This window comes from Meleagris gallopavo, chromosome 2 (genome assembly GCF_905368555.1).
Source record: "Meleagris gallopavo chromosome 2, MGAL_WU_HG_1.1, whole genome shotgun sequence".
Classification (NCBI taxonomy): domain Eukaryota; kingdom Metazoa; phylum Chordata; class Aves; order Galliformes; family Phasianidae; genus Meleagris; species Meleagris gallopavo.
In genome coordinates, this window is record NC_139405.1 from 50,705,223 (window position 1) to 50,728,015 (window position 22,793).

The 22,793-nt window shown below is 39.8% G+C and overlaps 1 protein-coding gene across 7 annotated transcripts in view; it reads left to right on the forward strand.

The window, feature by feature from the left end:
- Positions 1 to 7,909, forward strand: part of ARID1B (AT-rich interaction domain 1B) — a 316,149-nt gene extending 308,240 nt beyond the window's left edge. For all 7 annotated transcript variants that reach the window (XM_085217103.1, XM_085217106.1, XM_085217108.1 and 4 more), the window contains 3 exons: positions 1,017 to 1,806; positions 2,681 to 2,811; positions 4,789 to 7,909. In XM_085217103.1, the coding sequence (XP_085073229.1) occupies positions 1,017 to 1,806; positions 2,681 to 2,811; positions 4,789 to 6,501 (2,634 nt within the window). In that variant the 3' untranslated portion in view covers positions 6,502 to 7,909. The remainder of the gene's footprint in view (positions 1 to 1,016; positions 1,807 to 2,680; positions 2,812 to 4,788) is intronic.
- The last annotated feature ends 14,884 nt before the right edge of the window (positions 7,910 to 22,793 follow it).

Here is a 22,793-nt window from a genome sequence, read left to right on the forward strand (position 1 = left end):
CTAAGGACCCCTGCAAACTTTATCACTTACTTTCTCCTCAAAACACAACCCATCTTTTTTTGTCTTGCTGTCTTAAATGCAGAGAAGTTGTATGATTTATAAACAGCTCGACTCCCCTGACTGTATAACAGCTTACCTCACACAACATTCCCCAATTGAGAGGGTGAAAAACAAGAAGGGAACGTTGCTTCACTCATTACTGATCAGCAGTGTGAGAACCTGCATGAGCCAGAATAGGACATTTTGATGTGAGCAGTTGCTAAAATAATCTCGCAATAAATTAAATGTGATTAGGATGATTTGGGAAGGAGGGCTGGTTGCCCAAGCAGGACTGGACTTCAGTAGCTTGTGGTAGCAGTGGTGATGAAAAGACGGTTGGACTAGATGATCTTATAGTTCCCTTCCAACCTTGTGATTCTATGATTCTATGACTGTGTTTCAGAGAATTATGTGGAGTAACAAAGGCAGGGGAACATTTTCTTCTACTGGTAAATATATTGTGTGTCTCTTATGCTCTGTCATAATATCCAGCATTCAGACATGCATGCTTGCAGCATATCTTGTTATTTTAAGAGTTCACTCAGTGTTTGTCCCTTTAAGAGATTAAATCATTGAGTGGTTTTGACTTTTTTTAAGATTTGTCTTCTTAGCAGACTAAGCATAAAAAAGGAATGAAAATATCTTGTTGGTGAGGACTGTTGCCTTTTCATGCATGTCTTAAGTGGCCAATGGAATTTCTTCTGACAGACAGAATAGGAAAGGGAAAGGAGGGAACACAAGAGCAAGCATAAGAAAATTTAGCCCAAGGATAAGTTTCCTTTTAAAATTAAGTTATAAATGCAGCACAGCAGAGGCTAAAATAGAAAGCCTCGATCACAGCAATGTGTGCCTGACTGGAATCAGCACAAGCCCTCCAGAACTAGGAGCCTTCAGCTTTTTAAATGAGCTTACAGCCAATCTCTATTATTGTGTATGTAGTAAAAGTGACAAATTTTATTTCTGATTTTTCTTTTCAGAACTACAAGCGACACATGGACGGCATGTATGGGCCTCCAGCCAAACGCCACGAAGGGGATATGTATAACATGCAGTATGGCAACCAGCAACAAGAAATGTATAACCAGTACAGCAATGCTTATTCTGGGCCTGATAGGAGGCCTATGCAGGGACAATATCCGTATCCGTATAACAGGGAGAGGATGCAGGGCCCAGGACAAATGCAGCAGCATGGAATACCTCCCCAGATGATTGGTGGCCCCATGCAGTCGTCGTCCTCCACTGAAGGTCCTCAGCAGAACATGTGGCCAACACGAAACGATATGCCTTACCCTTACCAGAATAGGCAAGGTCCAGGAGGCCCTGCACAGGCCCCACCGTATCCAGGGATGAATCGCACTGATGATATGATGGTACCTGACCAGAGGATAAACCACGAGAGTCAGTGGCCTTCTCATGTCAACCAACGTCAGCCTTCTTATATGTCATCCTCAGCCTCCATGCAGCCTATCACTAGGCCTCCTCAGTCATCCTACCAGACACCACCCTCTATGCCAAATCACATCTCTAGAGCTCCGAGTCCAGCATCCTTCCAGCGCTCTTTGGAAAACCGTATGTCTCCAAGCAAGTCTCCTTTCCTACCCTCCATGAAGATGCAAAAGGTTATACCCACAGTTCCAGTGTCACAGGTCACAGGACCTCCACCCCAACCACCACCGATTAGGCGAGAAATTACCTTCCCCCCAGGCTCTGTAGAAGCATCGCAACCAGTCTTAAAACCAAGACGAAAGATTACCTCAAAAGATATTGGTAAGTATAAAAACAAAAGCCAAATGCCAAAACAAGTTGGGAGAAAGGAACTTTGGTTTCTAGTTTCTTTTACATGTTAAGACTGCTTTGATAAGTATTTAACTTCGGTAACTATTATGTGTTCACTAAAAATGTAGTAGCATATGTATCAGTGCGGATGACAAATCTCATACCAGCAAGTTCAACGTTATATGAAATCAGTTTTCTTTATGGAGACCTGAGTTCTCAAAAAGTATAATATTACATTAAAAATAAAGCTTTTCTCGGGCTTCCAAATACTATTTGTTGAAAGATCCATCAGAATATCTGTTAAATCACCGGTGCAACGTTTAGGTGAGCAAAGATTTCCACGTTCTCGTTCCATGGAAGCTCACAACAGAGCTATTGCTCTGTGTCCTTACAGCGGCCTTACTTGAGTAGCCCATTTTTTCAAGCCATATTATTTGTCACTTTTGTTTCTTTCTAAATTCTTTCCTAACTGTCTTCTTATCTTGAATTCCTGTTACATTTCACACATTCAAGTTCCCATACCTCAGGTTCCCAGATTCATGACAGAATATTTCACTTGATTTATGTATTGTTTGTTATAGCTAGCTTCTCAAAAGTTTGTAAGATGATTTCTTCAGCAAGGTCAGAAAGAATGGCCCCATTAAAAAGCTCTCCAGAATTAGCACTAAGTAACAGTTACAGAAAAACATAACAGGGCTAAGTGGTCTTCAAGGTCTTAAGCAGTGTTTCAGTAACTATTCAGTAACTATTTCCTATATATTTTGCATCCTCAGAATGTCACAGTTTATTCTTTCAAAACTTAACAAATTTTCAACTCTCAAAGGTTGCACTAATACTGTTTTATGCTTATCCTTTCTTTCTCCAGTAACTCCTGAGGCCTGGAGAGTGATGATGTCTCTTAAATCTGGTCTTTTGGCTGAAAGTACCTGGGCGCTAGACACTATTAATATTCTTCTATATGATGATAGCACTGTCGCTACGTTCAACCTCTCTCAGGTAGGTGGGAAAGCAAAATACACCTCTAAACTTTGCAAGGAAAGAAAATGCTAATAAGATAGATATGAAAATGCTGAAGTCTCTTAAAATACATTAACACAAGTCAGAATACAGCGAAACTTCAATTTATAATGATCAGTAACAGTGAGTAGCAAAATGTACTTGAGGGTGGAATTGGGGAAATAATAAGCTTAAAAGGAGAACATCTTTTGTGGAAAGAGATACATAGGAATGTAAGAATTTTAATGCTGGCAAAAGACTAATGTGTAAATTCAGATTTGTTGTTGAATGAGGATAATCCCAGAAAATAGCAGCGTGTTAGTAATTTTGCCTAAAAGAAGATTCAAAAAAAATCATTGCAGAATGATGTTAGATTTGAGACTGTCTTTCAGTCGTTATTTGTCTTATTCATTAGTCCTATGCGAGGCTGTGAGATACTTTGTTGGATTTTGTGTTCCTTTTTCCCACAAAGTAAGCTTGTACAAAAATACTAGGTTTATCAAACAGTTAAAGGCTAAAATTCTCTGTTTGCCCACAGGATAGTAACATACGATTTAACAGTGTATGCTTTTGCCCCTCTCCCTCCCAGCATTTTTCAACCCTGCTCTGCCTATCAGCCTCTTAGGTGGTTGTTATAAATGGCGTGCTGGTAATGCACGTAATCTAAAATTTGTGCAGTTTCTCTGCTCCACTCATTCCCTGGCTACTAACAGCGTAACTCATCTTTTTTTAAATATAATGTCATTTTAAAAAAAAAATACAGACACAGATGATACATTTCATCCCACCTAACTTTAGAACTAGGGGTATCTGTAGCATAATTCATCTCATCCTAAAGTAGAGATCTAAAATAGGTCAGATGAATCATAGCCCAGAAATGGCCTCTAAAAGATCACTGATTATAAAAAGAATCTAGACAATTAGGTTAGGTTTGTAACTATTGCAGGTGTTTGGAGTTAAGGGAGATGAATCTCCTCTGAGTTCTGTTAGAGACTGCATTAATACACCTTGTGCAAATTGCACAGAATACCAGATTATTTCAGATTTTGGAGGTTGTTTTTGCCTTGAACTGGATTTCCAGCATCAGTCAGGACTCCATATGATGATTGATAATTCCTGCAGCTTATAAGCATCTGTTTGTTCTCATTTCTTGGGAATTTTTGGCAATGGTAAGAATACAGAATGGGCAAAAGGATACATTTTGCTAAACACCTATTAACCCACAATTAAAACAACCATTAAAAGGCAGGCAATTGGGCTGAATGTATCATAGCAGTAAAGAATTTTTAATAATAAAACCACTGAGGGTAAATTAGTACCGAGTCCAACTACTGCCTTTGCATGAGAAAATGATTACAAGTTAATTAAGAGGATTAAAGCTAAATGAAAACTGTTTCTGAAGGATAACTTACACCACCAGACTCAGTGACAATTGTTAGATATTGCCAGGCAAAAAGAGAGCCATGCCAGTAGAGATGGGTTCTTAATCTGGGATATCAGTACTTTGAACCTGAACTGCAGATTCTAATGGAACAGTTGATTTTGGAGACTGAGAGACAAAGGAAGAGTTGAAGAATTCTCAACTTCCGGAATCTAATAAATATACAATTCAGAAAAGCAAAGAAGGTTAGAAACTTCAGTACTCTGAAGAGACAATAAATTATATTAGGCATTTTCTAGGATGGAACAACTAGGCTAACTAGTAGCTAAGGTGCTAGTGCATATGAATAAAGGTACTGTACTTTTCATACCTGTTACAATTTAAGCAAATGGAATCAGGGTGGTCTGGTGTTACATACTGATTGGACAGAAACTAGAAAAATTTCATTTGATTAACTTCTGCCATACAGGACCTAGCCACAAGTCCACAGCAAAAGGAAGGAAGTTGCACGCTTCAGTATTCCATATGAAATTCCATGCAGTCGAAAATATTTGTTTTTTATGTTGTTGTTTGTTTGTTTGTTTTTCTCCCCTTAGTTGTCTGGATTTCTTGAGCTTTTAGTAGAATATTTTAGAAAATGCCTGATTGACATTTTTGGAATCCTTATGGAATATGAAGTGGGAGATCCAGGTCACAAAGCACTTGATCACAAATCAGCCAAGAAAGATGATAGCCTGTCCTTGGCAGAGGATACTGGAAAAGAGGAGAACGACGAATGTATTGACTGTTTTGATGAAGAGGAGGAGGAGGGGGATGATGAAAACGTAGAAGGAGAAGAAAAGAGCATTGTTTTTTCCACTCCTGGTGCCATTGCTGATCCAAGCGAAAGGCCAAAACAAGCCAGTAAATTTGACAAGCTGCCAATAAAGATTGTAAAGAAAAATAATCTATTTGTTGTTGATCGATCTGACAAACTTGGACGCGTTCAGGAATTTGATAGTGGACTTCTCCACTGGCAGCTTGGTGGTGGTGACACAACTGAGCATATCCAGACTCATTTCGAAAGCAAGATGGAGATTCCTCCACGCAGGAAAGCCCCTCCTCCCTCAAACTCTCCAAGCAAAAAGAAAGACCTTGAGGGGAAAGGTGAATTTGAGGAACAACAAGAAAAAAGTATAACAGCAACCATTGATGATGTCCTCTCAGCTCGGCCAGGAGCATTGCCTGAAGACTCAAACTCTGGTTCCCAAACAGAGAGCAGTAAATTTCCCTTTGGGATCCATCAAGCCAAAAGCCACCGGAATATTAAACTGCTAGAGGATGAGCCAAGGAGCCGGGATGAGACTCCTCTATGCACCATAACTCACTGGCAAGACTCCTTGGCCAAACGCTGCATCTGTGTGTCAAATATCGTCCGTAGCTTGTCTTTTGTGCCTGGCAACGACACCGAAATGTCCAAACATCCAGGCTTGGTGCTGATCCTGGGAAAGCTGATCCTTCTTCACCATGAGCATCCAGAAAGAAAGCGAGCGCCGCAGACTTACGAGAAGGAGGAAGAGGAGGACAAAGGGGTGGCCTGCAGCAAGGATGAGTGGTGGTGGGACTGCCTCGAGGTCTTGAGGGATAATACATTGGTCACATTAGCCAACATTTCTGGGCAGCTAGACTTGTCTGCTTACACAGAAAGCATCTGTTTGCCAATTTTGGATGGCTTGCTGCACTGGATGGTGTGCCCATCTGCAGAGGCACAGGATCCTTTTCCAACCGTGGGGCCCAACTCAGTTCTTTCGCCTCAGAGACTTGTGCTGGAGACCCTGTGTAAGCTCAGTATCCAGGACAATAATGTGGACCTTATCTTGGCCACCCCCCCATTCAGTCGTCAGGAGAAACTCTACGCTACTTTAGTTAGGTACGTTGGAGACCGCAAAAACCCGGTCTGCCGAGAAATGTCCATGGCGCTCTTATCGAACCTTGCCCAGGGGGACACATTAGCAGCAAGGGCAATAGCTGTGCAGAAGGGAAGCATCGGAAACTTGATAAGCTTCCTGGAGGATGGGGTCACTATGGCCCAGTACCAGCAGAGCCAGCATAACCTCATGCACATGCAGCCTCCGCCTCTGGAGCCACCTAGCGTAGACATGATGTGCAGGGCGGCCAAGGCCTTGCTGGCCATGGCTAGAGTGGACGAGAACCGCTCAGAGTTCCTTTTGCACGAGGGTCGTTTGCTGGATATCTCAATATCTGCTGTCCTGAACTCTCTGGTTGCATCTGTCATCTGTGATGTACTTTTTCAGATTGGGCAGTTATGACATAAGTGAGAAGCCAAGCATGTGTGAGTGGAGATTAGAGGGTCACATATAACTGGCTGTTTTCTGTTCTTGTTTATCCAACGTAGGAAGAAGGTTAAAAAAAAAAAAAGAATCTTTGCTCCTCTGCCCCATTCACTATTTACCAATTGGGAATTAAAGAAATTATTAATTTGAACAGTTACGAAATTAATATTTGCTGTCTATGTGTATAAGTACATCTTTTTATTTTATTTTTTTTTTAACCAAAGTTGCTGTCTAGTACATTCAAAGGTCACACTTTTTTTTTTTTTTTTTTTCCATAGATTATCCTTTTCAATGTTCTTTTCCATGTTTGTATTGCATATTTTTTTGGGAAGCGAACTAGTGACTTTTTAAAAAAAAATGTTACAGCAAACCATTGTAAGATGGAAAGAATCTCACCACTTTGAAACAAAAAGGTGAAAAGTAACCAACATACCAAGTTCCTGTGTGTTTTATTTTTTCAAATAAGGAAAAAATTTAAAAAAACTTGTATACCATCACCCAAAGCTCTGTGCAATAGAAGATTCTAGTGATGTAGGTGTAGGGGATCAAGGAGGGTGTCAGTCAGTAGTCAGAATACAAAACGATACTGGTTTCTCCTCTGGAGAAATGGTAACATTAGGCTAGGAGCAAAACAAAACAAAAAGTTCAAGTTGAAAGATTTTGAAACAAAACCTAACGATAAACATCAATTGCTTCCTCACCAGAACTGTCTTGTCTACATCTGGTTTTTTTTTTTTGACCTTCCACAATGACAGTTCTTCACAATTCCTTTAATCATTTTTTAAAATATTTTTTTATTGCCTAAGGGCCGTGATGTATATAGAAGTTGTACATTAAACATACCCTCTTTTTTTTTTTTTTTTTTTTTTTTTTTTTTTAGTACGAAGTTTTTAGTTTCTTTTTTCATGATGTGGTATCTACAAAGTGATAGTAGAATTATTTTTCTTTCATTTGGGCCATATCTCCAAAAAATAATTAAAAAAAAAAAAAGAAAAAAAGAAAAACCCAACACAGAAAATCAACAACTGAGGGTAATGTACAAGTTTCTGTATGTATAAAGTCATGCTCTATTTCGGGAGAGCAGCCGATCACAATTTGCTTTATAAATCAAGGTGTGGAAATGGTTACGTATGGATTGATTTAAGAAAATGGTTACCAGTCTACAGACAAAAAAAATATATACAGGAAAAAAAGGAAGAAACACAACTTCAAAAATTTTTCAGTGACAAGAATCTGCATTTGTATTTCAAGATAATGTAGTTAAAAAAGAAAAAACTTGATGTAAATTCCTCCTTTTCCTCTGGCTTAATGAATTTCATTTATTCAGTATAAAATCTTTATATGTTCCACATGTTAAGAATAAATGTACATTAAATCTTGTTAAGCACTGTGATGGGTGTTCTTGAATAATGTTCTAGTTGCAATGTGGGATATCAGAAAGCAAACGAATTACAAGAAAGAGCAGTAATGATTATTCTCTTTCCCCTACTTTATTATTATGACCTTCAAAAATATTACTCTATTGTTCAAGTATTGCAGCAACTTGTTCTCCTTTTAGAAGAACCTTCTCACAGCACAGAGAAGCGTTTTTAATTATTATTTATAAAACCACAGAGCCTCAGAGGGGAAGACATGGCTGGCAAATGATAGTTCTGACTATGCAGATATCCAGTCTCATTGCTGTGTCTGGGGGGGGCTGAAGATGGATGTTAGAAAAAGTGACAGAAGATTTTGTTAAAGCAATAACCAACTTGAAGAAACTGATCTGTATTCACTACCTGTAATTCTCTCTGTTGGTTAAAGGTGCAAATACCCCCGTGATGTGGGTATTTAGAATAAACACCCACCCGCTTCTCCATACTGTATGTGTCATTGCATACTTACATGGACTCTCATCCTGGGATTCCCCCATTAAAGTGGATCAGGCTTTAACAGAGCACATCCATCGCTGTAATAGGTGGGAGATGGCCGTTGCAGTTTCAGGAACTATCTGGTTTCAGATACATCCACTCTCACCTGGTGATACCTTGTTGCTGAATGCAGTTCAAGCACTAATTTTTGCTGTTTCATCTTGGATCATTAACTTTGTTATCGTGATCATAGAAAGCTAATAATAATCAACTTCCCAGGAATTGCCATATAATTACCGTTAGTGGACATCCTCCTCCCTTCTCCAATTGCAATGCAGAGGTGCTTGAAAATTACAACCCCCGTTGGCACACTGCCCATCCTGTTCACATGGATTGCTATGACATTCATATATGTGTGAGAGTTTCCAGGACAGCTGAAGTACATACAGTTATCAGGCAAGTTAGAAACGTGACTCCCTGGTATCATGAGGAGTAATTTCACTTTCTAGAATTCCTTACTCAGTAATCTCTCTCCTCCCACACCGCTGCTGCAGCAGTCTTTCTTCCCTTGCATAACAATGTATCCAGAAATACATGGTAAATTATAACTCGCTTGTAACTCTTCATCACAGAAGGAGTCATGTTTCAGGGATGATTTTTACTGCTTAATGTGGGGCAGTGTAGAAGTAGTATCCCGTACTAAGCCTATTTCTTACTAACATTCTACTGCTTGATAGTACCCCATGGATACAGGCAAGCTGTTGGATAAAGCCTTTGCAAGGCGGTACTCACCCCTCTCTTCTCAAGGACATCTCACGCCTCCTCTTCTGCATTCAGACCCAGAGTCCTCCAGGGGAGACTACACCTGTGGCAAAGCACTCAGTTGTCACAGTCAGAGCTTCAGTGGTATTCAGAGCTGCTCTGAGCCCAGTTTAACAATGTGGTGAGAAAGGAAACAAAGACACCGGCCAGCCATATGATGTCCATGTGTATGTAACATTGCTGCTGCTTTTCCAGGTGGACCAAGTAATAGAACTAGCTGGGGAACTGGAAATGCAGAGAGGAAAGGTTACTGACACAGATACTACCTGAACATGATTTGTAATAGTAACAGTAATTATCAAAATCACTGGTTAATATTACAACACATTTGTTGGAAGAAAGGTGAAGCATGAGATCTCCGGTTCACTCCCTTGTCTGTGTATGGTTTCACCTCTCCCGCTAATGTTTTCTGAAGCCTTTGGAGAAGACCTGCTCGTGGAACTTGTGAACTTACTGTGTTCTGGCTGAAACCTGAGCAAGTTAGAGCTGCTGTTGGTGCTGTTCCTGCAAGAGGGATTAAGTGTTTCCAGTTTTAAAAAATCTGTATTGTTGTGCTGGTGCATGTGTATAGTATATACACATATATCATGTGTAGTGTATAGCGAAACTCAGAAGTCTAAGAACTATTGAGAGGGTGCAATATTTGAAATTCTAAATCCACAAGTTACAGAGGGGAAAGCAGCCTGTTAGTATTTTAGGCAATAGTCAAGCCCCCAGATATTTAACTGTATCAGTCAGCTACGTGTTGTTGGACAGGACCAAGCAACAGATTGCTTACAGATTAAAATAGCAGCAATGAGATAAATGGAATCCCTGTATCTTCCTGACCTTTAGTGTCGCTTTGGGAACTAAGAGACAACTGTCCCTTTTGGCAGGAAAACAGGTTTTAATTTAGCAGAGGTTAGGTCAATGGATAGACTTGCTGATCTGATCTGGAAGGTCTTTTCCCAACCTAAATGATTCTATGATTCTGTAATTCCCTACAATATCCTTAAAAAATAAGTAAATAAAAAGCTGCTCAGAAACACCATGTTTTGCCCAAAAGAAAGGATGCAGAGGAAAAATTGATCCACGTTTAAAAGCCATTATTGTAACCGTTTGTGCTTTACTCAGCTATTTCATTCTGAAGCTGCTGTTCATTTTTAATTGGTAAAAGAAGAAATCGCTCGCTGTCTCCTCCTTCTTCCATGTAAAAGAGAAGGAGCTGTAGATGTCCATAGTGCCAGTGTCTGAGGCGACGTGCAACTGAACTGGAACTCGGCGCTGAAGTGAGGTGGTGCACACGAGGCCTGTTCAGAAGCTGTACTGTGTGCTGGTTTATTGCTTTGCAAGTAGTAGTATGGTGTATTCGAAGAATCAATGCACACCTCTTATCCAAATACTGTAATAGCACTATTATAATCACAGAGTTCAGTTCTTTGTATTGTAAACGGGAGATCAATCTCGAATTCTGAAGCAAGAATTCTCCAGAGAGGGACGATGACTGCTATTTTTATCACCACTAATGTCCCACGTTGGGGAAACATGGGGAAACCACACACAGCAGCACACAGCAGTCCCCGCTCCGAACAATTTGTGTTCCAAGTCGTGAATAAGTAACTGCAGGTGGACACATGGGGGGGGGAAAAAAAAAAAAAAAGTAAAAAGCAAAAAGCAACAGTAAACTTAAAATATGAGAACCACATACAGAGTGAAATTATGAAGATCTAGAATTAAAGTCCCACACCACTTGCGAGGTTTGTTTTTCCAGGATAATTTCTGACATTTCTGAGGGCTCCCCAACTTGCTTTTTCTCATCCTGAAATCTAACACTTCCTGTGCCCAATTCCTTTCCTCCTATCTATTGCAAGGATATTTTTAAGGACAGTTTAATCTGAAGGGAGAGAGGAACAAGACGCCATTTGGAGAAAAGGAGGCAGAGTATGAAAACAAAGCTGAAAGAAGAGCGTCCCTGTCTCCTAGCTGCATTGCTCAGTTTTCACATTTGGGTCATTCCAAAGAAACAAATGAATCAAACTAGAGGAATTTGGCATTTCACTGGTGGTTGGTATAAAGAAAAAGGAAGTTAAAAGAGATTTTAAAAGGTAGAAGGAGTAAGTAAAGGGAAAGAAGAGGAAAATAGAAACTTCCACAGGCTGGTAAATTTAACTTTTCTTTAATTACATTGCGTCTAATTTTAAATTACATTTAATTTTCAAGTCCCCAGTACAGCATGTATGGGGAAGGATTAATATTGACTTTGTTGTTGAGTTCACACTCATGTATTTATTTGTGCACCATCAGAAAAGTGCTTTCAAAGTTTGTCCTTCCTTTCTGTAAATGTGGCTGCAGACATTTTGGACTGCATACGAGATTTAGCTAGCTCCATGTCTGAGTGGCTTGCTTTCTGCTTCCAGCTATTTATTGTAACAGACATCTGGAATGTATTTCATTTCAGCACTGTTGTACAGTGTAAAAACTGTGTTTTTTTACTTAACATTGTTTTTTTTAACTGACCTAAACTAATGAGATGAAGGGGGAAGATCTTCACCAAATGCCTTCAGCGGAGCTACAACATCTTGCCCTGCATTTGTTAATTTACTCAGTCTGTCATTACTTCTAGTATATATTGCATCTCCATTAATTAAGGATAGTTATTTACATTGAAAGGTGATGGGGTGGAATTGCCTTGCTGGCAGAGTGAATCCCAAATGGCTCAGGCATCTCCTATTGTTTATCCATGTCTGCAGAGAGACTCCTGAAGGACAAACATTCTGACTTCTGCTCCATTGCAGAGTATTTTAAGAAGGCCAGTCTATATATAATCATGCCAGGACAAAGAGAGATTATCTAACACAGAAAACTGTTGGACATGTTAGAAAATGCTTACTCTGTGATGCAGTTCTACTCCACTTGTAGCAAACTGCTTCTCAGTTTTATGTATACATTTGCAACTGAGAAGAACAAAGAAAAATAACTGAATCTAGTGCATTTTGTGTTCATTGTAACATAAAACTATGAAGTCAACTACTGTATCTCTCCTTGTCTAAGAGAACTTGCAAAGAAGTAGTGTTCCATTGGTTTATCACCACTACTAAAGCGTACAGTGAATTCTTCACCAAAGGTTCTTTTAGGTTTCTGGTATTTATATAAAATGCAAAGCTCTGTAAGGAAGAAACAGTGAGCAAGAAATATCAAGACTTATGTACAGCAAAGCTTCTTTAGCAGAATTGTTTTTGTATGTTGCGTACACTGCTAAGGAAGACTGAGTTGTGTTAACCTATTTGTTATTGATATTTTGTAGTCATCCACAAAAGCCTACATATTTCCATCTGAGTGCTTTGTATAGTCATGCATTTTTCACTGGCACATCTAACTGAGCACTGCAGGAGAAGTGCGTCCTTTTCATTCCTTTTCTTGCCTAACATTTACTCCCTAAACCATTCATGTAGCTTCCTTCCCTTCCCCTATGCATTAGTGTCAAATGCTACTCTTTTAAGTAACTGAATTGCCTGGAGTTTGTCTGTTATTGATACCTTTTGGTATACAGAAGGATTTGTTCATTGTGCTGAATTTTATAACCAATTCTTGAGACAGCAGCATTTCCTGAGGGTTCTCATCCTGCAGGAAAAGTGACTACAGTAATTCCGCAGCCCTAGCAGTGTGGAGGTGGTTGAGATCTGTCAAGGAGAGATAAAGAAGAAATGACTTTGTCATACATCTTGCACTCCTACATGCTTCAAAACATGGGCATGTTACTTATTTGCAGTGAGCAGGAACAACCACCTTTCCAGTCAGAAGCTATACCCACCTCAGCTTTTTTGTTATACAGCGTCTTCTGAGTAAATAGTATTCTTTGAATTTCAATAAAACTGTCAGTTTAAGAGCACTTAGATGCTTGACTGTCGTACACCAAGAAAATAACATTATGGCTTCTGTGTCAACTCTGCCACTGTTCTGTGCCCCATAGGACTCATGCATATCTATCAGCCCAGCATATTCCTGCCTTCCTCTATACGCATCCCTTTCCTGGACAAGGCAGCCCATGGAGCAAGGCACTAACTTGTGGGCCATCAATGGAGAGATATTCTTTGTTTAGGGTGTGAAGAGGAAAATATACTCACAAGTAATACATACACAAAGATCAATTCCATTAAATACCTTCTTTTATACTGAAAACCATAAAGTCCAAATATGCCCTGAGCCACTGTGCTCATCTCGACCAGTAGGAAAGATGGTCCATAGTAAAGTACAGGCGTTGCTGGTGGCATTGTTTTGACATGAAGGAGGCCACAGCTAGAGGCACTACCTGAATAGCTGGAATCAGATAGTATTAGTATTTAGTATTCCTAGCCACATGATGTGCCACTTACCCCCTGCAGAAACCTGGGGAGATATGCTGGCCTACACCAGCAGCAGAGCTTGTGCTGTGTGTGAAGGGGGAAAGCTCATCTGTTTGCTTATACTGGGCACCCACCCACATGATTTGCTTCACTCCACAGGAGAGACTCGTGATGCCTTGCAGTAACTGCAAACAGAGCACAGGTGCTCACATTAAAGATGTTCTCCTGTGACCTGCTTTCCTTGATCTGCAGTGAGAACCTTTATGTGGTTCTGGTCCCCAGACCTGAAATAAATCTCCGAGTGTATCATTTTCCCTGCCTTTGAACCCAGAAGTTACATAGAATACTGGAATTGAGCATTAGCATTTATTCAGGTAGAAACAGCAGGCATTCTCTTCTATAAGCTTGTTTTCTCTGGCTGCAGTCAGGATGATCTCTTGGCTGAGACCATACCTGAGTGAGAGGGTGGCTGTCCTCAGCCCACCCAGGCAAACACGACAGCTGCTGCTCATGGTGCTGTTTCTAAACAGAGTTACGGCAGAATGAGTTAAGCACTGGATGCATTTAGGTATTGGGTTTGCTTGTTTTTGTCACCCAAGACAATTTGACAGCTGCCATGACTGTACACTCAGAGAGTTGCTCTCAGGGCTGGCAGCAGAGGCAGCTGTGTGGCACCAGGGCAATGTGTGACCTGAAGGACTCTCTGGGGAGCCCCAGTGTTGTGCAGTGTGCATTTTCCCCTTAAGTCTGTGTCTCAGCTGTGCTCAACAATTCATATTCATAATTCAATTACTGTAAGCTTAAATTCATTGTTTGAAATAGTACTTGGGTTTAACACTATTTCAATACATCTGTGATATTTGAAATCAATTCATAAAACTCTTTACATCTACTATTTACATTAACCTTAATTCGAAGTCTTAGCTGAATCAATATTTAGTAGGTTTCAGCAATCTGTCCAAGTCTATTTACATTGGGAAAATATTGCTTGCACCACTGTGTTTGAAGGATGAGTACCAGCAGAGCTTGTAGGAGCTGCCAGGACAGGGGTGACAGGCTCTGGGAGTGACAGGCCCCAGGTCAGCCATTGTGCCGCAGGCTGGGCTCTGTCAGCACGCACACCCACAACGCACCTCCTAACTGCTTACTGTACAGCTCTGATCCACCTTTTTAATCAAATTTCATCTGTTGAATAACATCAGTGATTTCCTAAAAAGTCAGTACTATTTTATTTTATGCAGAACAGAATCAAGGGGAATGATTGTTCACAGCAACTCATAAGGGAGAGGTGAGTATAAAAGCATATGTGTATCTTGGAATGATTTTTTTTTCCTTTCATAGGAGACTTCTATTTATGACCAAAGCTTTTTTCATTGGCCTTTGTTAACCCTGCAATTAATGCACTATGTCAAACTTATGCACACAGAAAATTTTAAAGAATTCCTTTATATCATAACGAAAGAAATATGAGGAGGAGTCTTTGACGGAAAGAACCACTTAAGAACCATTCTTAAACCATTAAAAATTGGAAATCTTACCTCATGTTTGTAAGTATCCGATAATACATAATGCTTTACAACCTTTTCGGTGGCACAGTGATACATTATAGACACGCTTTTTCATTTTAATGGACTCAAATGTTGACAGAAACATCCCTTGTTGTTCCAAAGCCCTTTGGCTGGTAAGAGAAAAGCAACAGGTAACATTCATTGTGGAATACCCAAGATCAAACAGTGATTTTGCCACACTTAATTATGAAGAATGTAAACAGAACAATCAACACAAGCTGTCATTCCTAATTAGCTGTTAGTCAGGGGTATTTACTACAGCCAGTATCAGTGTTATCACCTCGTTGCAGAAATGCCAAGTCACAGCCTGAAATAGTGATTGAACACCTGGTGGGAAGGCAGGGCCAACCCAGGGGAGCTCAGGTGCATGCAGTGCCCCTGAGTGACCACATGGGATGAAGCAAGGATCCATCCCTTCCCATACCCCATTTAAGGACTGGCAGTGGAGGTCAAAGTATCTTATTGTGGTTCTCTATGCATTTGAGGTCTTTTGATGGTAAGTAGCTTCTTTCCTATTTTTTTTTTTTTTTTTCTGTTTATTGCTGTTGTATTTGAGTAAGTTATTGCTTGCTGTAGCCTGAGTTCTTGTTGTTTTGTTGTTATTACTGTGCTTTCCTTTGTGTTATGCACCTGTAGGTAAGTCAGAATTTAAAAACTAAATGATATTACTATATCTTCTTTGTTTTGTACACTTCTTTTTTTTTTTTTTTTTCAGTTTCAGTGCTGTTTCAAAACTTAGTAATGACTACTTCACTCTTTGACTGTATGGTAATAAAGTGATGGTGTATTCTGGTATTCTTACAGCTTGAGGCATTGGGTAGGCTCAGGATAAGATACTAGTGTATATATATTTCTTTATTTTGTTTACTAGAAATAAAATGATGATAAACTGACTTGCAGCAACATTTACCATCAATAAATGGTAGAAATTGACTAAGTAAACATTTAAAAACTAGCTGGAATAACAATGGTATCAGATCTAAGACTAGATGGGGAAAAGTAGGCTGGCTGCTTTCTATCTAAACTTTTTCCTAACCAACGTAATCTGAGAAAGCATAAACAGGCACTGATCAGTCTTCACATACTGTGTGGAAACTGCAGAGCTGAATCTTTTGGCCATAGGGCTCTCTATGGACTGGCCATCCTCATTACTCTCTTAAGGAGCAGTTCAAAGATGTGTAGTGCTCTGAGCCCCTCTCTTTCCTTCTTCAGCCTGAAGAAAGGTTGACAAGAGTTTAAAGGACCCCAGGGCATGTGCTGGGCTGTGGCCTCCTGACTGCTCATAAATGTGCTTATGTATGCTTGTACAGTGCTACTGCTATTGTTAAATTAAATGTGTTAACTGAAACCAGCCTGGCAAGGCACTCACCCTGGAGACTGTGGGTCCTTTGGACTTGAGTCAGATAATGTATCTGTCACATTAAGGAAACTTTCCGTATTCCGTTAATTTGTCATGAAGTAAGAGAAGGCTGAATCTAACAAACTTGGGCCAAGCAATAGTAAGCAGAAACAGTGACTGAGCTTCCAGCACAGAGACTTTGATAAATGAGGCTTTTATAACTAGAAGAAAAAGTGGTCTGACTCTACCTTCTTGTATTCTAGAGCTTTTTCAAGTTCTGAAGCAACTTTTGGACAAGGTAGAAAGTTGTTCTATTAAGGCAGAGGTTGCAAGGTTTCCTAATATCTCTGCTTTCTGTACTCCCCCCCGAAGATGATAGCTATTTCAAGCAAATGAACATTGCAGTAGTCTGGATAAAGTGAAGTGCACTATTGGCAGGGCATTGCTATTTTTCTAGGAGATTCCTATCAGCTGTGTGAGCAATTCTGGTCACACTGACAGAGCAGCAGGTAACCAGCTGTCCTTTTGCTTCACCTGGAGCAGTGTTAGGGAGCTCAGAGCTTTACAGCACCTTGCTGGCAGGGACCCTTTATCTCACTGGCACAGTAACTCAGGTCGGGCTTGCCATATATTTCAATCCAGCTGACATATGGCTGTAAAATCAATCAATAGCCAATGACTCCACTGAAGTGATGCTAAAATGTGCAATGTGCCATTATAGAGCACCTGATTTGTGCTGTCCTTTAGGTAGGGCCATAGGAGCTCCTCTTCACCATCACTGTTTACAAGGAGATAACTGCACATGCATATCCATGCTGGGCTGGGAGCTGTGGGAAGGCAGCCACATGCTGTCCAAAAAGTAATGTCGTGGTACGTTGGGGCAAACTCAAGCCAGCATCGAGCACATCCTACAGTCATGTATCTGTGGGCTGAATTCAAGCTTATTTTTGGAATTCAGTGTTTACTTTAAGAACTTAATAAATTTTACTAACATGCAGAAAGCTTTAAATGTTCCCAGCATTTCTTTTCCATTCTTCTGCTCCCAGGTGATAGCTGCAGGAGCTGAACACCTTTAGGCATCCTGGCTTTAGGAAGTATTTCCCCATTTATGTCATTTTCAAATAACATGGCATAATAAAACATCAAGTCATGTCTGTTTTGTTTTTTACTTTTTTGGACTTGTTCTTTCAGCAGGCTTTTTAGGGTGTGTATCAAATACTCTTGCTTCTGCCTTCTTACTTAGGACTCTGTCATTGAAATTCAAATGCGATCTTTGTTTGATGGGATACTTACATATGAAATAGTATCGAAATGAAGGGAAAAAAAATCTTTGAACCTCAACCAACAGGTGAGAACTTATGATTATTGTTGTTTCCTTTCTCAAATAAGTCTCAAAAAAGGAATGTAAAAAGAGACGTTAAGTCCAAAAGACTTTTTTTTTTTTTACAGCATAGAAATAGCTGAAAACAAAGAGTTTGAAAACTAAGTAATACATCGCATTAAAGTAACTAAAAATATAAATAATAAATGTTTTGTAATTCTGATTCTGAAATAGTGATGCTGAAGGAAACTCTTTGAAGTGTGGATAGTCTTCCCCCTGAACCGTGGCCTCCTCCCCCTGAATCTTCATCAGACATTGCAGAACACTTCGCTGATTCCCCAGAGACGCTTCTGGTTCAGTGAAGATTCCAGCTAAAGTAAATAAAGACGTTTTTAGCTGAGTTTCTGGGATAGTTCTATATTGAAATTGTACATGGTTCTGTTTTCCAGTCTTTCACTGCTCTGTTATTTAAGCTTCAAAGTTCAGTACACTGAAGGACTATTCATAATTTACTCAACTGAGTATCTCTCTTCCCTTATTTAAGTTCTCAGGCAAGTAGAAGAGACGGATGTTTTGAGCAGCATGTAGATATAGGTAGTGCTTGTGAAAACAACCTCAGGCAAGGTATCCAAGCCTGACCACTAGGTTAGCAGTCTTCTCTTCTGGAAAGCCCATCTGGAAGGAGCTGGGCCCTTTAGGTCAGCTGCAATGAAACAGTTGGCACCTAAAACCTTTCCTGGAGGTGGAACCCCAGTATTTATCTACAAACCAAGTCACCTCATGGGAGTTATTGTACTAACCAGTAAGTGTGCTTCAGGTTGTGATAATGAAAAGTCAATCTGTAGACTAAAACAGAGTTCTTGCAACTATTTTTTCCTAAATTTTCAGAGTCTGTCAACTGTGTGACAACATGGGAATTGAGCACACAGGAGGGAGGAGATTATGAGATGTGAACTCCCGTTGTTCAGGAGTGAGGTTCCAATCATAAAATTCTTGATTCTTGCTAGTAGGGCAGATGCCTGTGTAAAGCCCCATTTGAGATAATGGGATTCTGTGTCGGTCGATGAACCTGCGTTTGTACATCAATATCACGAGATCGGAGTCTGACATTTCTCCTTGGAAAAAGGTACTCTGGGCTATTAAACACCCTCAACCACCCAGGCCCAATGACCTGCGCTTTTCAGCACCCATGCAAATACCAGCAAGCTGACCTTTATTATTTGCTGGATTAGAAATAATTTAAAAGAGCAAGATTTTTTTATTATTATTTAAAAGTGTCAGGTTAAAGAGGCTTTTAAGAGAAGTGTTATAGGAAAGAGCAAATCCATAGAATATTAACATTACTGATTAGTTTAAAACATCAAGTAGAATAATCCATTATTTCAATTAGTTTTCCAGATTGCTGGCAAAAATAAGAGGTGCTATCTGTGGAGAAGTAAATGCTTCCTTGTAATTGTTTTGGATTTTGCTCTAACCTTTAATGAATTTATTCTTGTAACAAGAAGAACATCATTTTTATTCCTGCACTTATGTTAAGGAAGTTCACATCAAAGAATGAGGCATCTGGAAACTCAGCAGAGTTTTGCTTTGACAAATGACATCATTGACTGCGTTGACAAACACTGACTGTACTGACAAATGGCCAGAGCACAGCTGTTCTCCTAGCTGGCAGTGCTGATTCCAGCCATAGCTACCTCTATCCACCTACTGCTTGTTGCTGCCCCTTCCCTGCTGTCCCACTGGGGAAATGTGTGTGAGCTTTCATCTGCAGAAGACAAAACAAGAAAGGAAAAATTGTACTGCGTATTTCAACTGCTTACTGATTTTTATTTATTTTTTTTTTTTACCTGAACCAATGGGTATCTTACAGGCCCTAGGGCCCTCCTGTGTGTGTCCTGGGAGGAATGAGGAAGGAGGTAGAACATGTAAAAGTGAGTGACGGAGAGAATCAAACCCAAAGGTGGCCTTTTTGTAAAAAATACAGTCATCATTGTGAAGGTGTCCACATGCAAGGAGTGCTTTGCTCCAAAAGTGAATAAATGCTGGAATTGCCTTCTGTTATGCAAAATAACAGTGTGGCTAACATTGGTCTTGATGCAATTCAACTGCCAGGTTTCCCAGGCTGCTTTATGATGAGGCAAATGATGTAGGGAAAAGTCTTTTGGTATGCATTTGTGCATTCACATAAGCACCGAACGAAAGTCAGCTATTCCATGGATTCTCTCTTTGAGAGTGTTGTAATTTCAGGGTTTGTTTTTCTTTTTTTTAAACTCTCTTCTCAAAAATTACAAATTTTCATCAGTAAATGGCTCTCTCACATTATGAAAGCGTTGGTTTGGATGTAGATGTTACCCTGTGGGTTCAGAGAGATGGGGAGGGGAGAGAGGGTAAAAGAATTGCTGTCTGGGGGAAGGGAAAAGCAGATTTAAGATACCGAGAATGGCATGCAGCTAATATAGCCAGGAAGAAGGAGATAGAGGAGTAAAAGTATGCATGAAAGGGAAGCTCATTTAATGTCAATCCTGTTGATTTTTTTTTTTTATTTTTTTTTTTTTCCCCCCCTGTATTTAATCTGAGGAGCACTGGCACGTTTTCCTGTGCTGTTTAGTGCAAGGTCGATGATTATTAAAACACTGTGAAACTTCTGTCAGTTGTCATCCTCCTCTCAGCTTCTGCACTCTGAACTCTGGCCTGCTTCAGCCTCCTGCGAACCTTGTTCATCCATTTCATGGTTTTATGCCTATCGGTGATTTCTGCCCTTCACAGGTGGCATGCAGACAGTAAAACCTGTTTTTTTTTCCAAAACCTGTTTTTTTTTTCCCATTCTTGCTTACTCATGTCTTTGTTTGCGCCTTCTGACAATGCTTCAGAACAAATAGTAATAGTATATGTCATTACAAATCTTGAAAACAAAGCATGTCAGAAATTAAATCAATGCAAATAGTCTTTCTGTGGGAATAACTCTCCTCACCCCAAAGCAATTTTCAGCCTTTCTTTCTATTCATCGATCTCTTTCTTACACCATTAATTTGCATTGTCATAATATCCTATTACTCTTGTGCTGTATTTTTAACCTGATTTAGGATAATATTCAGAGTCTCTGAATACAGATAACAGGATCTATATAGGTGGGTACCATACTGGGGTATGTTACCAGAGAGTAAAACTTATTCCTGAAGCTACTCACTGTGATGTGAGTAACAGAGTGTAGTGCATGGTCATAAATCTTGCTTCATTTCTTGCAAGCTTTGTCAGTATTAGGGATTTTCAGTGCTACAATTACTTTAGTGCAGCGTGAATTTCCCTTGTTTCAGGCCATGTAGGATCAAGGGGCAAGTATCCACATCTTCTTTCTGGACAGCAAGGTACCATGCACATCTTGGGCAGGTTTAAACAATAAATGGCAGCCTTTCCTGTTTCCTTCTCCCAAACCATAACTGACCTGCATCTATAGTCACATGTGTCTTCCAATGTGTTCTACCCTCATGGTGACAAAAGTACTCATCTTCTTGGTTCACTAACCTTAATAATATGCAAGGAGATACTTAGAAACATAAGTGTTTTTCTAGGCATACATAGCATATCATTACTCTGAAACTGATTTCACAGCATTCATAACGTGTGGTATCACAAAAGCTCCACTGAGATAGTGTTAGAAGAGAGGTTTTGCATTGGCATCAATTTGAGGAGAAATGGGAGTCGTAGGAATAGAAAAGCAATAAGGAAACAAGAGGCTGAGCTTAGAGACTGCAGATTAGCCTTGTAAATGGCTGGATGGAGAATATTGTGCTCTTCTATGTGAAAGAATAATCTGAAAGCAGCCTTTAGACTTCCAGTGATATAAAATGTACAGGCAGTAGACAATAGGAAATGGGAACTTGCTGGTCAGTATTACACAAATTCACTACTTTCTGTTTAGAGAAGCTCTGGAAAAGCTCTGATGGCAAAACATGATCTCAAGTCACTTATCAAGGCAGGGACATGCCGATTCCAAACAGTTCCTGATACAGTACTTGTGAATACGAGGAAATGAAATACTGTCTGTAGCAATGCGTGGCTCATGTTGTTCATTTGCACCCTACTCAGGTCTCAAATCTATTAACGCAGCTCCAGGAAATCTCTAATTTCAAATGTCTGACTGCATTGAGCTTTGCACTTGACTAATCAAGTCAAATATTGTCTGCTAATCAGATTTACAGATGTGAAACTGTCAGCATGTAGGAATAGGCCACGTAAACATGAAGAGAGATTCAGATAGTTGCCCAGCAGTATCTGAAATTACAACCTGACAGAGAGATGAGTGCAGGATTCCTAAGTTTCAAGCACACTGATACAGGAATTAAGAGAATTACCCACACTTCCTTCCACATACTGTTCTTCAGGTAACTGGTACTTTAAAAGCCTGTTCCCTGGGGGTGGGGGGGGGAAATTTTCATGTAGTTCATATACTTGGATGCTCTGTACTTCCAAATATGTTCAGAATTAGAAGCGAATAAAAAAGGAACTGTTAATGAAGGAAGAAAAGGTTATGGAGGATTAAAAATGGAGGAACTGTGAAGGAGGTGGCCCTCCAGGATAAACTTCCTCTTGTACTGTTTGCATACAGATACTGACTGAGATCTGAATTATTTTACAGGTAACCTGGGAGTTATATGTGTGACAGTATGATAACTGATTCCCGTCTAGATACTTTCATGCTTCTCTTCCTAACTGCATCTCATAAAAAAACAAGTGATTTTCTGCAAACAGAACTCATTTTGGTCAGGTACTTCAGATGCTTAATCAGAATTTGGCCTACAGATGATGCAGTCATACAAAAAAATGTATTAATACCTTTTGAAAGCAAATGAAGACATATCTAGCTTAAAATATTTACAGAAACATCCATAATAGTTTAGGGCAAAGAATGCTGATTCAGGCTCCATTTATAGTTACCTTTGATCGCACTACTGTGTGATCAAACAAATGTTTTAATAGCTACACGTTACTACAAATCACATATGCAGTGGAGGGGAGCAATGTTGCCTTCCTACTCCATGTGCAGCA